Source organism: Pleurodeles waltl, chromosome 2_2, assembly GCF_031143425.1.
Source record: "Pleurodeles waltl isolate 20211129_DDA chromosome 2_2, aPleWal1.hap1.20221129, whole genome shotgun sequence".
Classification (NCBI taxonomy): domain Eukaryota; kingdom Metazoa; phylum Chordata; class Amphibia; order Caudata; family Salamandridae; genus Pleurodeles; species Pleurodeles waltl.
Genome location: NC_090439.1, coordinates 663,741,412 through 663,760,647, shown reverse-complemented (window position 1 = coordinate 663,760,647; position 19,236 = coordinate 663,741,412). Strand labels below are relative to the sequence as shown.

Genomic DNA, 19,236 nt, shown 5'->3' with positions numbered 1-19,236 from the left:
CTTTGTTTTAGTGGAGATGTTTTATTATTGTTTTACCAGTTGCCCTTTTGCGCAGAATGTGTTAATCATTTCTTTGCGTGACTTTTGCATCCTGTGCTTATCCCAAGGCTGCACACAATAGTTTAGCAGGTATTACCGGTATAAAGAGTACAATGTCTACCCTACTCAGGACAAATGTGTTGTCACATCTGGGCAGCTCTTGGAACAGCAGATGTTTTAGTATAAAACACCACACTGACCCTCCCACCACCTTAGAGTGAACCTTCCAGCCAGCCTGCCATCTCATGCTGCACGCTGTTTCTGCTGAAACTCTGCATCTTCTCTTCATTCATGTGGAAGGACTCCCAGCAGACCAATAGACCTCTTCTCTACCCATAGCACTGGTATGGGGATTGGGTTTCCTTCAGGGGACTAGATGGGCAGATTGGGCCTAACCCTGCTATTGCTCTCATGTAGAATCTTAGTAGTGCAGGTAGGGATTTTAGAATAACTATTGTGACAGTATGGTGGGACTTTTTCCTCTGTTTCACTCTCCTAGTCACAGCTCTAATGGTGTTCTGTTTCATTATCCTAATAATCACAATTCATGCCTTTTTACATAAAATGCAGTTGCTGCAATAAACTTAGTGAACCAAATCCAGCTTCAGTTTGTCTTTGCTTGTATGAGACCTGAATAACTGAGAGAAAGGGGTAAAATCTGTTCCACTACAACTTCCCTAAGGATTCCTAGAGCGTCATGCGATAGGCTGTCACAAATCACCTTTATTCTCGGTTTCTGGTGAGGTGCTGCTAGCTAGCCGAAAGGGTTAGGTTGACAGCTGTCAAATGGTGTGGGATCAGACTCAGTCCCCTACGCTCATGGTAGTGCCTCCCGACATTCAGCAGTCTCCTTACAACGAGAGTCCTACAACATGGCGCCACCAACGTTGGTTAGGCACTAGCTTTACGGATCTCCTAAGTATGTCTCATTATATTCAAAGATACCCTAATTACCGTATACGGAGACGTCTGTGGTATTAGGTAAGATCCTCCTCGGATAGATAGGTAGCACATATTTGATGCTGTAGGTTGTTAAAGCTTGAACTCTTAAAAGGATTTGCCCAATTGGTGTTTATCTCTGAACAATACTATCTTAAATATTGTGGAGCAACAACAGATCATAATTGCAGAAAACACGAGACTCCACCTCATAACACATTTAAGAAATAACGGCCTTACAGATGAGGGAGAAGGAGTTACATTTGTTGTTGAGGCTCACACAGCATACAGAACTGGACGTTTCTATTCTTGGGTCACCTTTCCAGCAGCAGATGGGAAACACATACACACACATTTCACTACTACACTCCAGAAAATGAACCTGCACAATACGAACCATATACGTATTTAGAAATAGCAATATCCTAAGAACACCAAAATTGGCTGGATGGCGCCCTACCTTAAGTTCCATAGAATGTTAGATTAGGTCCTCTAAGTAACGACGGTCACAATGAGTGCCCAGTACCAGAAAGTAGGCGCGGTTCAATAATCAATCCAATTTATAAGGGCGAGATAGAACAAACCCTGCTAATTAAAGGCTTATAGCCCTTCTTACATTAGAAGCCAATTATGCCTTGCTGCTTGTGGCTGACTTAGTAGACTGGACCACTCATCACAACACTTTACCAGCAAATCAAGCTGGTTTGAAGGGTGCGCGTACAACAACAAACATACTAGTGACTGCGTTTTTGGCGAAGCGGAGCAAGCGTCAAAAGAGAAAATTATATGTTGCTTTCATGGACTTCAAAGCTGCCTTTGATTAGGTACATAGATAACTGCTCAGGAGCAAGTTAAAGTGGTGGGCTCTGCCCAACGCACTGCTGAAGGCAATAATTTTGTTATACACAAATACATGGGTGCAAGTCAACAAAAGTATGAGTATGAGTTGGTGATGGGTGCGAATGGTGGCTTTGAGGGTGGAGAAGTTGGTTGTAGAGGGTTCTTGTTTCCATATTTTCTCCGCTTGGCGGCATTTGCGATTGGAGTCTTGGAGTTCGGGGGTTGAACCATGGGACGTTCTTGATGTTGCAGGTGGTGATGTGTTTTCTGAGGGGGGAGTGTGTCTGCGCAGGTGGTGATCCATTTCGAGAGGCTGTGGGCTCCTGTGTTGGGGTTGTTGGTGTGGGGGCAGGGGGGTTGTGAGCCAGTTGGGAGTTCAGGCGTTCTGAGGGGATCTTGTCCCACATGCAGTAGGGTGTGGTGTGTTGATGGTGGTGTGTGGGGGGTTTGGCGAAGGAGAAGTGGGCGCAGTGGTGGTCAGTCCAGAGGAGTTCGGTGGTGTGGGTGTAGGCTGTTTGTTGGCTTGAGGTGAAAATTGCGTCAAGCGTGTGTCCTGCTGAGTAGGTGGATGCGGTGACCACCATGTCAGGCATTCTATGGCACTAGGGAGAGCTTTACCCACTATGTGCTACCCTGGTCCCTTCGATTATGCTCAACTCTGCTGCTGCAAGTAGCTCAACTTAAATGATCGCTTCAAACAGTGAAGCAGTGGAAGGCAGGAGCTGAGAGTAACTGGACCAGTAACTTGAATGTGCATTCCTGTTTCAGCTAGGACCACCTGGCCTTCCACAAATCATTGAAAACCTATCTATTCTGCAGAGCACATGCTTCTGAACTATATACTGCCAGATGGACCTTTTTAGCATCAACAAGCCTTTTGATCTGCAAGTGCTAATATAAGCAATCAATCTTTTCTTTAAAGCGGTCACATTTGAAAGAGATACAAGGCAAGAAGGCTGTACAAAAAAAAGACTTCCGAATACAAGAATGTTGCTTTACAGATTACAAAATCCCACAAACTATTAGTAAAAGGCAGCAGCAGGGAGCCAGCTAGCTTCATTAACATGAAGAGCATGACTTGTGCTTAACTCTAAATAAATGTGACCCTGCAACTTTGCAAACCACTGAAAATCTTTAACAAAAAACGTGGTAAAGGTTTTTTTCATCTACAGATCAATGAAGATTAAGGTACTAATTTCGATAAATCACAAGAGGTTAATAGATTCTCCAATGATCTGCCTAGAATCCTAGTGCAAGACTCCTCATTCTGGCATTCAAATGAAAGCCCTGCCCTTGCAAGTAGAGTTTAAAAATGGTGTGTGGGTTGCTCCAAAAGAGGATTTTGTCTGTAGAAGCTAGATCAGTACCATGAAAATCTTAAAATTTGATCAGATTTTCTGCAAATTATAAATTGAAAAGGAGTGGTTCACTTTCACCATTTGTGTAAAGTGCCACGGAAGTATATATTTAATTAAGACAGCTAGATCTTGACATTTAAACTGCTTGTACTTGAATACTGTGTCTTTTAAGTTTAAGTAGTATGTCTTTTGAGGCTTTTACAAAGCATGTTGTAACATGGTCTGGTTACTGTTTGATATAAGGAGGAACTCCAAGACGTTATAAATTATAATGTTGGTGAGACTGAGAAATGTTTTGTTTGCACTTATATGATTTCTTTGAAGATCACAGTGAAGTGTCAAGACATTATTTGAAAGGCATCGATATGGTAATCTGTATGAAATGTTTAGATTTCTGGTCTTCACCTAACTTTAGCCTTCCCTTTTGACAGCATAAGGCACAACTGAAGTATGCATACATTTTACCAACATAATTTTTTTTTTTTAAATGAATACTTACATTATCGACAGATTTAAGTCGAAGACCAATTTTGCCATCTTGATCTTTACACAAGATTACTTCTCGAACACCTTGCTTGATTTCTGCTCTCCGAATCCCAACATCATTTGCGGTTATAGGAGCTACCATGTAATTAATTGAGGAAGGCCTTGTTGCAAGTTGTTGCTAATTAGAACAAATGAAAATACATTAAAACTAATGGAAAACAAATACCCCTAAATAAAAAAACAATACTTACGCAAGAAACAAGAGCTGTGAGAAAATAAAAACAGCAATGTGTGAAATACATATTTAAACTAGAATTTCAAGGTGGTTACCCCCAAAACGCTGTTTGAATGACATAGTAGATACTAAGTGGTTGCAGAAGGAAGCAATGCCCAGATATATTAAGAAATGAATAATGGTACTATGCTCAATGCTTGAAACTGAAAATGTTTGACAGATACTAGTAAGGCCAATCCTCTGAAAAGATATTTTGTTTTTATCTTCAAGAAGAAAAGAAAAAACTACAGTCTGAAATTTTGCAGTACGAAACAAAAATGCAAATTTCTTTGAAATACAAAGCTGTGGGTTTAGCATAGTAAAATGTACAATTTCTAGGAAAATTAATTTTCATACCCCTTGCGACGGTACCATAGCCAGATTTCTATGTATTTCTTCTTCATTAAGACTTAATCCCATGTACTGAGCAAGTTCAGGGTATAATTTGGGATACAATTCTACAAAGAAACAAAGGAATATATATTTTAATAAATCAACATTAAAGTCTTCAAAAGCAGTTTATCACAAAGTACTTCCCAGAGCCAGCTTTTTTGCTGTATGTCAATAGCAGATTCCTAGGCAACAAATACTGTCTCTGTAGATGCAGAAATCCAAATCATACACCTTGAATTACGGAGAGGCGTCAACACATGTGGCGTGTCAGGAGAAGCGCCTCCAAGAGTTTTGCGTGCAGCAAAGCAAACAGAACCTGGACTTTTACTACGGACAACATCTAGGTAGGGGACAACCTGCATGGTATGCCGAGGGTTCATTGCACACAAGCAAAAAGGCATAGTATGCGGAGAAACCCTTTCCCAAAGATGCAGGTATTTCCTACAAGTTAAGGAAAGGGGATATGAACCTCCGAAAATAGTGCCCCCTCTAATTCTGGAACAAAAACATACAGGCTTCTTTTTCACCGCAAAACAATCTTGTTTGAGCTTTACTTGTTGAAAGCCAATCCTGAAAATAACATTACAAAGCAATGGCAGGTCTCCACTTACAAATTCACACTCAGCAAATGATTTATTCTCATTGTGCATCATTCGCACTCTGTCACCTCCTCAGAAAAGGGTTATGTTGCTTGGCATGTGTTTGCAAAGTGTAGTGCCTATAGATTCACATGTCCTGCATACTCCTGCCATCTAGTGTTGGGTGTGTATGTTTGCAACTTGTCTTTCTTCAAAAAGGTCTTTAAAGTCAAGAAGTATATTGTGACTCCTTCCTTAATTAGTGATAAACATGGGCACCAGCTCCATTGTTAAGATTGTTTTTAGGTCAGTGTGTGAGCGTATAGATGGAGAAGGAAGTAGAAATAGTATGATGACCATGCATGATCAGGTGTACAAATAATTGGGAGTTAGGACTGAGAAGGAAAATATCTGAAATAACCACTGGCTGCCAGGGAGGCGGGGGGATGCATAAATATACAGCACTACATGCTACCAACAGTTGCTTACGAGTTAAGTAACTTATTCTGTTTGTAGTATGTATGCTCTACACAGACTGTAAAGCAGAACTGCCGTCAGCAAGTGGATGGTGAGGATCACTGAAACAGTCTTAAGAATGGTTTGGCCAACCCTAACTTGTTGGGCACCAGGACATCCATAGAATAGTGTTTGGTAAAAGTGTGTGCAGAGTTTGCCATGTAGCTGCCTTACAAATATCAGCTATGGGGATGTTCCCGAGGAAAACCATGGTGGCCCCCCTTTGAGGTAGCAGGTCTGGATGCACTTGACAATCCACCTGGCTAAGCCTACTATTGATATAGAATGGCCGTCCTGAGGTTTAAAAGCAACATGAGACTTGCAAAAAAAAAAAAGGCTTAGCCCCATCAATGTAGTACGTGATGGCATGTTTACCATCATGTGTGTAGAAAGTTTATAAAGACCTTCCAGGTTCAGAGGCTGGTTGGGGGTGTTGGGAGTAACATAGTGAGTTTTATAGGTTAAAGGTGAAAAGGACATAACTCTTTTGGTGAAAACCTGGGATTAATTCTAAGAACGACCCTGTCATTGTGGACTTGGAGGAAAGACTTCTCTAGAGTGACCTGTAGTTCGCTAATGTGCCTTAAGGATGTAATAGCGTTTACGAAGGCAACTTTCCTAAAAAAAGGAAATGTAGGGGCATGAGTGTACTGGTTCAAAAGGAGGGCCCTTAAATCTAGTCGACTACATTAGGGTTTCATACTGGGGCAGGTGGACAGCTTGGTGGGATGACTGGAGACCTTCCTTAAAGGCCTTCATGGCAGGGAGTCTGAATAGTGAAGAGTGTTCTCCGTTCTGCATGTATGCTGCAATAGCGGGCAAGTGAAAGCGTATAAAAATGTAGGTAAGCTCTGACTTTTTTGCAAGTGAAGGAGGTAACAGACAATGTTCTGGACCCTGGACTTAAGCGGGTCCAAGTAGTTTGCAATGCAATAATGGACAAATCTTTCCCATTTAACAGCATATCAAGCTTGCATAGTGGGTCTGCGTCCTTCAGTTAGGTGGATCATGCATTCCTGGGGTAGACTGACAAGCCCAAATTCTAGGGTTTCAAGAGCCATTTGGCTAGGTTGAGCTGACCGAGTGCCTGACTGCCTTGGCTCTTTGTGAGAAGGTCCAGTTTGTTGGGGGAAGATTCTTGTGCGAGACAACTTACATTTTGAGAGTTGTTGAGGGCCAGGGCTGTTGGGCCCAAGTAGGAACCACAAGGGTAAGGGATGTTTGCCGAAGGTTCCTGACCATATATGGGAGAAGTGGGCGAGGAGGAAAAGCATAGGCAAATATCTTACCATTTTATCCCTAGAGCACTGCCCAACAACTAAGGGTGTGGAAATCTGGAAGTACATTTTTGGCACTTTGCCTCTGTTAGAGTGGCAAAGAGGTCTATGATGGTGAAACCCCAATGGCAGAAGTACAGTTGTAGGGCATGCGGGTGGAATTCCCATTCATGGACTTGTTTCGTCCCGCTGAGAAGGTCTGTTACATGGAAGTCTACTTCAGGAAGTACTCTGCTAAGAGGTGTTTTAGTTAGTGAATCACCCAATACTAAATGTGCTATGCCAATGTGGACAGATGAGGGGAGTGTGGCCACCCTGCTTGTGGAGATAGTCCATAGTGGACATGTTGTGGGTTCTTATGGCTGCTTAGCCCGGAATGTTCTGGAAGACTACTTTGAGGGCTAGATGATGCAGAAACCTATTTGCTGAGTCGGCTACGTATCTTGAACTGTGATGTCTTGGAGATGTGCCCTTCAGCCCGTAAGTGAAGCATCCATAGTAATAGTGACTTGTGGAATGATGTTCATAAAGTGCCTACCTCCCCCAATGCACAGAGCAATAGGAGCTGACCAATATCAACACTAGATCTTATCTCTGCTTGTGGCCACTGTGCTGAGAGGCACCCCTCTGGGCTGGCCTGGCCTGGGAACTATGGCTATACCAGAGACCTTCATTCCCAAGAGACACATCACTGTTCTGACAATGTGGCTGAAAAAGAAGAAATAGCTTCTGGAATACTTGTACCATTTGCTTACTGAGGTAGGCTTTGGCAGTTACTGTGTTAAGGATGGAGCCATAAGAAGGGTTAAACCTGAAGAGAGTGGAGATGGATGTGGTAGCATTTATGGTTTAGGCCAAGCTGTACAGAAGGGAGATGGTGGCTTGGATGCGAGTTAGGCATTGCTGCCTGTGCTCTTATTTAGTCAATCGTCAAAACAGGGGAAAAAATGACTGCTTCCCCTTCTGAGGTGTGCGGCTTCCATAGCTAAGCATTTGGTGAACACGGTGGGTGTTGCGGAGACCGCAAACATTAGCCTTGCTGCAGCAGCAGAATGGCATTCTGCAAATTGTTCAAGAGGATGAACTCATTGAGGAGCCTGAGGTCTAATACTGGTCTTAGGGAGCATCCATTTTGGGAAAAAGGAAGTATAGGGAGAACACCCCTTTGCTTTGGTGCTGCAGAGGAACTAGTTCTACAGCCCTTTTAAATAGGAGAACTTGAACCTGGTCTTTTAAAAGGAGCAGGTATTCCAGGCTGACAGGAAATGTGGTAGGGATGATGTCAGCTTGAGGCAGTAGCTATGCTCAATGATAGATAGAACCCACCAATCGGAGGTGATCTCACACTTTCCAGCAGGGATGAAACCCTTGAAGCCTACCCCACAGATATTGTGTGATTGCGTGAAAGATAGAGCAAGTCAATGTTAGGAGTAAGATGCTCACTTTCCAGAATTTCCTCTGCATCTTCCCTTGGAGTTGTTGCTCCGGAAGTTACCTCACGTGCATCCTCACTGCTGGAGGTAAGCTTGCTGCTGCCACTGATATTATGGGGTTTGGTCAGGAGAGACTATGTGAATAGAATAGAGTCCTGTCTGGGTTGGAATCTTTCAGTGCAGCTTATCTGGATGATTTAGCTGCATTTAGTTCCACCTGGGAGGACCACCTGGTCCACCTGAAGGAAGTGCTTCAGGCCCTGCTTCAAGCAGGCCTGACTATCAAGGCAAGCAAGTGCCAGATAGGGCAAAGCTCAGTTGTGTACCAGGGCCACCTTGTTGGTGGAGGCCATGTACAACCTCTCCAGCCCAAGATCCAGACTATCCTGGATTGGGAGGCTCCTAAAACCCAGACTCAGGTCAGGGCCTTTCTTTGCCTGACTGGGTACTACAGGAGGTTTGTTCAGAATCATGGGACCATAGTGGCCCCGCTGACTGAGCTTACCTCCAAGAAACAACCCAAGAAGGTAATTTGGACCCCAGAGTGTCAGAAAGCTTTTGACACCCTAAAACAGGCTATGTGTTCAGCACTAGTATTACTGGCCCCTGACTATAGCAAGGAGTTTATAGTGCAAACAGATGCTTCAGAGGAAGGGATTGGGGCAGTGTTAGCACAAGTTAATGAAGAGGGCCAAGATCAACCAGTTGCCTTGATCAGCAGGCAACTACTCCCCAGAGAGAAAAGATGGAGTGCCATTGAGAGGGAGGCCTTTGCTGTGGTCTGGTCCCTGAAGAAGTTGAGGCCATACTTGTTTGGCACTCACTTCCGTGTACAAACTGACCATAGACCTCTCAGGTGGCTGATGCAGATGAGGGGGAGAATCCAAAACTGTTAAGGTGGTCCATTTCCCTACAGGGGATGGACTTCACAGTAGAGCACATAACTGGGACTGCCTATGCCAATGCAGATGGCCTTTCCAGGTTTTTCCACTTAGCTGATGAGGACTACCAGGGTATAGGTTAGTACCCATCACCTTTCATTGGGAGAGAGGGGGGGGGGGGGGGGGGGACGACAGTGTAGGAATGTCCTCCTTTTTGCCCTGGTCAGCCCCACACTTTTTGGAAAGGTACTGGTGGTTACTGACTCTTGGCTGTGCCCTGGGTACTGCTTACCAGTCCCAGGGCCAGTGCTCTGTGTAAAGTGGATATGCAAATTAGGCTAATTATAATTGGCTAAGTTAACCTCCCTATAAGTCCCTAGTATATGGTAGGGCATGTAGGTTTAGGGACCACAGCATAGGTAGGGCACCCATAGGAACACTGCTGAGGTGCTCAGTGTCATTTTAAAGGCAGGCCTGGCTTGCTGGCTGCTTTTAAATTAAAGTTATATGCCAATTCGATTTTGGAATTAAAAGTAGTTCCAGAGTCTTATACTACCTTATTTTTACATATATATCACCCCTAAGGTGTGCCCTATGTGCCCCTAGGGCTGGGTGCCATTAACTATAAGCAGGTACCTTATACAAATAGTTTTATAAGCCCATGTGAGGTAAAACAGCCAAATTCGTTTTCCCCTCATTGTAGTAAATGGCCTTCATAGGCTAGAATTGGGAGACTTTATTTTAATTTTTAAAGTCCCCTTAAGTAATGGATACCAAGTGTTTGGTATCAAATTAATCATTATAATAAATCCCACAACTTCCAGTTGTGGGATTTAATATAAACTTGTTCAGGTAAAGAGTTTTAAACTTTACCTGAAAAGTTGACAATTTCAGCCCTGCATTGTTTTTGCTGCTGTGCCCTGATTGGTCAGGCTGCCTTGATGAGGTGTGAAGTGGCCTGGCTTCATACAAAGAGATGTGCCTGTGGGAGGGAATTTCCCCTCAGCAGATGGTGAGGCAGGAAGGGGGACGGCTGCCAAGCTGGTCTTCAAAGGCAGAGAAGGACATTTGGAACAACCCAGCAACACCCCCACATCCTGCAACCCCAGACAACTAGGTGCCCCCTTGATTAGATTAGGAGAGGGCAGGAGAGGGGTGTGTATGATTTTCAGCCACACCAGTGGGTGGGCTCAGCCAGATGTAACCTCCAAAAATCAGATTCTGCCATGATGGATTTTTGAAGAATGTTGCCTCCAGGGATTGATTTTTGGCACACTTCCCAGGAAGTAGTCATCACAGGGGGAAGGACCCTGCACTTGATTGGAGAATCAGGACCCCCCTGTTTTTCACCCAGGAGCAAGGATAAAACTGGCAGACCTGCACCCACACCTCAGATCCCCATCAGATTCCAACAAGGAAGAACCAAAGGAGAAGGTCTGCCCTGCTGGACCCCTGGCCTGCACCTGGAACCTGCACTCAGGACTGCACCAGCTGCACACTTGGGCTTCACCACAAGAAGGACTTTGCCTGGCTTCAACTGGTTCAAGGAAGGACTGCCGGTTTGCTACAGGTGAAAAATTGCTAACCAGAGCCCTCTTCACCAACTCCTGAAGAAAGCAACCAGCTGACCACTGCCCAGTGGCCAAATAAATGTTTGCGCCAGGTGCATTCTGGGAGTTGTAGCCCGCACCCCCAAGGATCACCTCAGAGCTTCTGGACCCTTGGGGTGAGCTGTGGAACCCAAAATAACCTTAAAAGAACATCTGGGAGAAGCCCCAGAAGTTTGGAGAACTTTTGAAAAAAAAGCTCCATAGAGGGACCGACCCACCGTGGCACCTCTAGCCGGCTTGCCTCAACCGCGACCAGGCCTGATTTGCAGGTTCGTCCCGTAAAGAAAATCTTCAAAAAAGAGACGAAGTTCGAAGGTAAAAAGTTGACCGGGACCTCCCAGCCAGTGTATCTGAGGAGGGCCCCAGGGACGTCGGATCAAGATCCAGGTTTACCCCGGTCGAAGGATTTTCACTACGAAAAAACGACTAAGTCCGAAGGTAAAAATCTCCACCGAGGATTCCTGTGAAGCGTATCCGGATAAGGGCTCCAGGAGGTCGGATTGGACTGGCAGGTTCATCCCGCTGAAGAAAATCTTAAGAAAAGACTAAGTGTGAAGGTAAACTTTTAATTGAGGCCTCCCGCGGCCTGTAAGTGAGCAGGGCTCCATTGCGGTCGGCCTTAAACTTTGACTTTGTCCTGGTCCAGGTGCAACCAGATGACCCGATTGGCGACAACAATTCTTTCAAAATTCATATCTCCGGTTCCCCTTATCCGATTTTATTTGTTTTTGTGTAATTTTAAAGATAAAAATATAATCTATTTTTATAAATTGTTTTTGGATTTTTAAACTGTTTCCTGTGTTTTATTTAATTACTGTTTTGGGATATTTGAATGCTTTACACTCTGTCTTGTAAGTTAAGCCTTGTCGCTCGTTGCCAAGCTACCAAGGGTTGAGCTGGGTTTAATTTACTGAGACCTAACTGGAGGTTAGTGGCCTATTGCTAAGTGCAGGTACATACCTGCCCTTACCAATAACCCATTTTCCAACACCAGTCATCAGTGCTAGTAATGGCAGAGCCTTGGTGACATTACTGGGGTTAGCTCAGCTCTAGTCCATTTAGCCATGCTCCTGTATTAGAGGCTTTATTAGTCTTCCAATGAATGGCTAAGTTTTGTTTTGAGAGTACAAGAGCTAGGTCTATAAACCTACAAAGCTGGTTAGTATTCTTCATCTGAGGGTTTGAGCCTAGTAACAAAGTATAAGGGCATATTCTATATGCTAGTCATGAGTTGTGTTATTTCACCCAGTATTTCCACCCAGAACCAGGCATAGCCGCACCATGAGACAGATGTCGGCTTTGGCCCCTGATACCTCAGACAGAAATCTGATGCTCCTTGATGTACATGTGCTAATCTAAGGGATAGGTAGGTTTGGTGGTGGTAGTTGAACTGATTATACTGGAACCTAGAGCTCCTGCATATGGATTTTGTGTATTCCATGATCTTATCCCATTCTTCATCTGCAATTGATGTCTCTTTGTTCTTCCCACCGCCCTTTAACCAGGATGAGGGTTGTGTACATCACCGGGGGCCACCCTCAAGTGCAAAATAATGACTGCATGTTTGCAGATGTCGTATGTTAATCAGAGGGGCAGTAGTTCAGAGCGGGAGTGGATCATTTTGGTATCTCGCTCCAAGTCACTTGGCCACCTTTACTACAACATTATTTAGCAGCAGTCCCTTACAACAACAGGAGTTGTCCTATCGGGATTCTATACTCTTCTGCCAAAGAATCACATGTATGCATAGCAGTAGGAAGCTGGCCTGGTGTGTGGTGGGTACCTATGATCCTTACACCTTATACCAGGTCCAGGTATTCCCTCTTAGTGAATTGTAGTCAGTGTCTAGAAGCCAGGCTCTCTATACGTAGCTGTGAATGACCAGCCAAGGCTTACCTAGGAGACATGCAAAGCACATGCAAAGTCACACACATGAAAGAAAAAGCATCAGTTGTACAAAAAAACAGTAATAACCAATAGTGACCCTAGGGGGAGCACAAACCATATATTTAAAAAAAATGGAATGCGAACAAGGTACCCCCACATAGGTAAGTAAGAGGTGTGGAGGGGAACTAGGAGTACTAGAAAACCACAGAGGTAAGTAACAGCCCCCACCCCCCACCGACCAGGAATGCAGTAGTAAAACACTGGATTTTCTCCAAACCACCCAAAGGGAGAAAAAGAACAAAAAGACACCCAGCGAAGACTTTAAGAAAACCAGCAGTGGATTCCTGAAGAAAGATGACCTGTGGAGAGAGGGGACCAATTCCAAGAGTCACAGTGAAGTCCAGGAGGTACTATCCACCCAGCTGTGGATGCAGGAGTTGGTCGACGGTACTGAAGAACAGGTCAGCACTGCTGCTCAGAAGCCAGAGAAGAGTTCCTGATGGATGCAGAAGATGTCCCACGCTGAAAGGAAGACTGCAGATGGGTGTCGATGCAGTATTTCCACCAACAAGCCTCACAAAGGCAAACTCGGTTAGTGGGAAAGAGGTGCTGCCGGGGACCAGCAAGGCCCTGGAGGACTCAGCCCAGGAGGGGGAAGTCACAGGGGACCCTCAACGTCACAGAGTTCCACAGGAGCAGAGGCAGCACCAACAGGATGGAGACACAGGAGTCGCAGAAGGAGCCCACACTGATCCCACGCCACAGGAGAACCACGCAGGAGGCTGTGCTTTGCAGGATGGAGTGCTGGGGGCTGGAGTTACACGTCGCCTGAAGATCCCTTGGGGAAGATGCAAACAAGCCTCAGTAGCTGCAAGAGACAGTGCACGGGTTTGCTGTCCTGTGTGGGAAGGCAAAGGCTTACCACCACCAAAGTTGGAAAACTGGCAGAGAGGACCAAGAGGACTACTCTGGACGGCCACCTTTGATGTAGGATCCATGCAGCTCAGCAGGAGAAGGGATCGACGCAGCCAGTCGACGCTTTTTGTAGGTGCCTGTCGTTACCGGGGAGTGACTCCTTCACTCCAAGGGAGATTCTTTCTTCTTCAGGCTAAAGAGCTGCAGTCTTCTGAGGATGCACAGAGAGGGAACTGTTGCAAAGCTGGCAACAGCCCTGGGCACAATGTTGCTGAAGCGTTCTTCTTGGAAGCAGCTTGTCGGGTCCTGGAAGTTTCAGTTGCGGTCCCAGGAGCTAGAAGTCGAAGCAGAGGTTGCAGAAGAGTCCTGCTGACTTCTTGCAAGCCGAATCTGAGGACCAACCCAAGAGAGACCCTAATTAGCCCTTAAAGGGCAATGGTCACCTAACCAGGTAAGCACCTATCAGGAGGGGGCTTTGACGTCACCTGCCTGGCTTGGCCACTCTGATACTCCCAGAGTTCCCTGCCAACCTTGGAAACAAGATGGCAGAATCCAGGGACCCTCTGCAGGAGCTCTGGGCACCACCCCTGGGGCGTTGATGAACACAGGAGTGGTCACTCCCCTTTCCATTGTCCAGTTTCGGGCTGGAGCAGGGACTGAGGGTCCCTGAACTGGTGTGGACTGGTGTATGCACAGAGGGCACTAAATGTGCCCTTCAAAGCAAACCAGTGGCTTGGAGAGGCTACCCTTCTCAAGCCAGTCACACCTATTCCCAGAGGGAGAGGGTGTTACCTCCCTCTCCCAAAAGGTAATCCTTTGTTCTGCCTTCCTGGGCTTGGTCAGATCAAGCAGCCGCAGGGCAGAAACCTGTCTGAGGGGTGGCAGCAGCTGGGCTGCCCGGAAAACCCTGTAAGACTGGTGGTAGCAACTCTGGGGATCCTCTGCAGAGCCCCCAGGGTGATTGGAATCATACTTACAATACTTGCAACAGTATTGGGTATGATTCTGACATGTTTGATGCCAAACATGCCCAGGTTCAGAATCACCATTATGTAGCTAGACCTAAGTAGAGGTTTCCATTTTGATAGTATATACCACATCAGAGGCAATCCATATCAGAGTGTCCCTGTAGAAAGCAGAAACTGTGGTGCCTTCGACCTGACCTCCCTCCAACGTTTCTTCACTGCCAATATCTGTCTGGATCATGTGCGTCTCATGAAGGCATAGTAATTGCATTCATCTGCATTTCGGGTAAGAAGACATTTTAAAGTGTTTGATGTGAAAGCCTAGACCTCTCAAGTTCCAAATGAGAGGGTTATATTGGACAGGCATCATATGTGATTATGTCCTAGCCTTTACTCCCATGTAATCTTCCCACCACCCACCAGCATTGAGGACCAGGTCCTCCATATGCCTTACATGTGTTACCATTAGGTATGCACAGTTAGAAACATAGGTATGACTGAGTGAATTTTAGATAAATTGTGTAATTTGGGAGATGACGCAATGTCTGCCCCAAGAACGGCACTTTCAGTCGAAGCTTGAAAAACTGCCTTGCCACTATAAAGAAAGAACATCAAACAAACAATTCAGAGCTGTGCAATTCTTGTGTGGTGAGTCCCTAGCCTGAACAACCATCGAATACATGGAGAAGGGTCCAGAAGGGTTCTGCCATTAGGAATGTTCATGCATTTTGCACTTGGTATGATTTGCCCCAATAGGTGGCCCGCTTCCCTCAGAAGCATCTCAACCATTTCACATAATATCTTTTAGTTTGATAGGGCATGAGAGGTATTATGAACTAAATAAATTTGCCCACATGATCAGCAGCCTTCACAGAGATTTGCTCCAACATCTCATTGTGAAAGTTGACCTCCGATACAACGTCTTCAATGGATGACTCGTGCTCAACGTGTGTAGTCACAGTCAGGGCATCCAGATATTGTGTAGTGGAGAAGTGTGGCTCAATGGTTAGAGCGGCAGACCCTGAAGCAGAGATCTGGCTCAAGACCAGGGTTCAAGTCCCGCTTCGGCAGGTCTTGGGCTCAATTCCCCTTGACCAGATAATTCTCGCCTCGGTGCCTAATCTAATTCATGGGTCCCACTTTGCAACTCTGGGCAATAGCTTGCTTAATCTCCACAACGGCCCCAACAGCGCTTAGATGCCTGGCTTCACCCTGGGGGTGCTCAGGAGTGGGCGCCTCACAGGGAAAAGCCAGGAGGGGTTCCATAGCGGTATGAGTACAGCGCCTTGAGACCCTAACGGGTGAGTAGTGCGCTATACAAGTGCTAATTTTTTATGTCTTTCACTAAACAGGCTTGAACCTTTGCAATTTTTTCTTTTGGGGGCCGCCCCAGGGTCAGGGCCCATCTCCTTGAATTCGCTCACCATTTCGCAGGCGTCGCCGATATCCTTTGCACTTCCACCGGGGGTCACCAGGCCCTTAAATTTTAACCACTTCCAGGCATCATCAGGGTCACAAAGAAATGGGAGGTATCAATCACCAGACTGAGTTTGGCAGAATACAGGCAGGAGTACTGGATGTCTTGCAGCACAGATCATGCTTGAGAGCCACAAAAAAAAAAAAAATGAAGAGTTGCTGCTGCACTTAAGCCGTGTACTCAAGGAATATGTTCACTTGCCGGTTGTCTTCTCCACGGGCTATGTTCCCTTGTCACTAGTAATATTTTGTCTCCATCATTGAAGTCAAGGACACAAGCCATCATTGGACTGGGAGGGGCCCCGTGCTCAGAGGGCTGGCCCCTTTTCCCATGTGCATATTCGGCAGCAAAAATTATTATGTGTCCTAAATCATGATTCAAGAAATTTAGCTTCATTTTTTCCTCGTATCATCGTATTCCCACCAGCCGCACGTTATTGCGGCACAAGCGTCCCTTGGTTCTTCTGCCATTCACTGAATGCTTTAACCCAACCCTGGAGCTCAATGACTATGGGATTCAGTGCGGTGAAAGTGTGCTTGTTGTTAGTCACCCTGGCTAAGAGTTTTTTCCGATCTGCTCAGAAAAGGTTGACCTCCAATGTGATATTAAACTTTAGTTTCGAGTGCAGTCTTGGCGTCTCAGATGGGCTGTAGTATAGCATACTATTTCTCCACCTGGCCGTCTAATGTAGTGCCAATGGTCTTTAGTAAGTCTGTGTTCTCTGCAGATCCAGGTGCCTGTGCTTCACTGGCTTCTGGTGCCTTTAAGCTTTACAATTCCCTCTCTAAGGAGAGGCATTCATTCCCAACAGTCATTCATGCACAGTGTGTCAAATAATGCATCTGGTGGTCCATGCCAACTAACTCCACATACTGCAGGGGGCTCAACACTTTGAGCTTGAGCTCTACCTGACTGTCGCCGCCTGTCTGTTAGGCTTTGCAGCGTAAGCCAAGCAGCGAGCCCCCCCCACCCGCCGCCATCGCCCATCCCAGGTCACAATGAACTCTACACTCCACTTTCTGCCGCTGCTAGATCAGAGGACCCTCACGGGCCACTGCAGTGCCAAGCGCAGGCAACCAGGATACTCTGACTGTGATCAATACTTCACCTCTCAGTTTTCATGGGTTGTGGGTGCCATTTTGGATCCTAATGCCACTCCGGCCCTCAAGCTTCTTTGGCTCCTCATGAGCTCCAAGTTGCCAGATCCACCCCTCCGTTAAGCCTCCTCTACACCAGTTCCTGGTGGGGCCCAGAGTGGTGAGAGCCAACTTCCCCTTGAGTTGACCAGGATTGGCCTCTGTGCAGGTTTCTGCAACAAAGCCTTGCTCACTTGCGTCGTACTCCATAGCGAGCCAGGCCACAGCCCACAAAGCTTTATCCTTGACCTTTTAGTGGTCAAGGGGTTCAGAAGAGAATTCAGCTTTGGAGTGTTCTTAAAGGTCAGTCCCTTCTTAGGCAAAGTCTGTCTGGGGGGGGGGGGGGAAATCAGGGAGATGTTGTGAACAGGGTGTGTGGATAATGATCTAGCTTTGCCTTTTGTTAGTCTCCTGCTGAAGCTGCTCAAGAACTAAAATGGTGGTCAAGGGAGCCATAATATGAGGCAGGACTCACATTGGGATCGACAGGTGAAGGTCAAATGGGTACTGTGTAGTTCACAAATCCCCGTTATGATATGAAGTGTTCTGGCACAAAGTATATGGCCTCCTGCAACACCCAACCTGTATTAGTTATCAACAGTTCCTCTGCAGCTTCGACTGGATTTCTTCACAGAACTGACAGTTACTCACATGATCAAAGTGAATTAAACGGAAAGGTCAACATTGATAAGGATCAGCTGAGATGAAGAATCCACCAAATCCTACATACAGCTTGAACCAAGTCTTTATCAAAATGGAGAAAGAAGGGAGTTTTTTTCCGTCTTATTGAAGGAGGAAAGATGAAACCAAAATCCACCATTTTGAGAAGGAAATGTGCACCTGAGATAAATACCTAAAGTGATGGGACACGAGGAGAAGCCATACCTTAGGCCCTGCCAACAGGCAGAGAAACCAGGTTGACTTGTGTGGGAAGGGAAGAGAAGTGAGATGATTGTTTGCTGTAGGTTCCACACAAAAAAAATGTCAAATAAAGACATCTATTGGATACCTCTTTTTCAAACACTGTAATCAACTCCTGTTTTTCTCAGTGTGGTAAAATGTAATGGATCCAGACAGATTTCAGCCTCCCCCTTCCCAACCCTTCAAATTTACCTTCACAGTAAGATCTGTATGGAAAACTGAAAAGTTTTTTTTCTTAGGTGCAAAACTCTGTAGGAAAATATGCCTGGTCACTTGGTCTTCCAAGTGCATGGGCTTGAACCCTAAAACCTAGCAAGTGAATTGACTAACCCTAATTGGTTTGTCTGACTTTTAGGTAAGGCCACAGTAAAAAAAAAAAAAAGAAACGGAGTGCCATAAAAGTCAAATGTGGGCTGCAGTATAGACTTTAGAAATATTGTATCAGGACCACCACTGTAAGCCTTAAACTGTTATGGGCCTAGGCTGCAGTAGGCACATATTGAAAGAAACCATCTTGACAGGTTTAAAAGCCTACTTCAAACATTGAATCAACTGTAAAAGGTGGTTAGGAGTTCACAAAACCTGGATGGGATTATATGTAGAAAAGAGACATGTTAAGTGTGCATATTAAAATATCTACAAATTTGAATTGGAAGCACGGAAGCACACTGGTAGCATGTGCAGTTAATAACAGTCAGCAAATTCAACTTTGTGGATAATTGCTAGTTATTAAAAATTCAATTCATTGGTGAACTTACAGATAACCAAACTGTCTAAAAATCCTTAAACTAAATATCAGTTTGTGTCATGGCAGCTCCCTTAATGGATTGCCCCAGGCTCCCCCTCTCTCCACTGCAAACACAGTAAATGGATTTCCTCAATGTGGCATGCATTAGGTGTGAATGACCGCATCATTAACTTCCTAGAGAAGGGCCACTTGGGACAGGAAATCTGCTGGATGATTCCTGGCGGAATAGCAGGGATGATATTTACAGGATCATCAACAGGGATGTGGAATTCCTATCGCCCGACGCCCGGGACATCTTGTTTGGGGTCAAGGGCAACAAGTTTTAATGTTTACTTTGTCCTTGGGACAAGTAGGCCCAACCCTCTGCAGCACAAACCCTTTGGCTGCCTGTTTACAGAGAGTGGAACTCTCTGCAGTTGAGGTAATGTGTTTCCAAAAGATAATGCTGTTCGAACTTGTATTTATGGTTCATTATTTGAAAGCCTTGATTATTAGGGTGAGTGCTGTAAATAAATGTTTTAAGGTCACACTTCACTACTGACGTTGGTTCCAGTACAAAAAAA

General features: G+C 45.4%; 1 protein-coding gene across 1 annotated transcript in view; it reads right to left on the bottom strand.

Annotated features, from left to right (window-relative positions):
- Window positions 1–19,236, bottom strand: part of SDCBP (syndecan binding protein) — a 92,308-nt gene that overhangs the window by 39,286 nt on the left and 33,786 nt on the right. The window contains exons 4-5 of the mRNA XM_069220226.1: window positions 4,294–4,394; window positions 3,676–3,840 (exon numbers count right to left, since the gene is read on the bottom strand). Coding sequence (XP_069076327.1) covers window positions 3,676–3,840; window positions 4,294–4,394 — 266 coding nt within the window. The remainder of the gene's footprint in view (window positions 1–3,675; window positions 3,841–4,293; window positions 4,395–19,236) is intronic.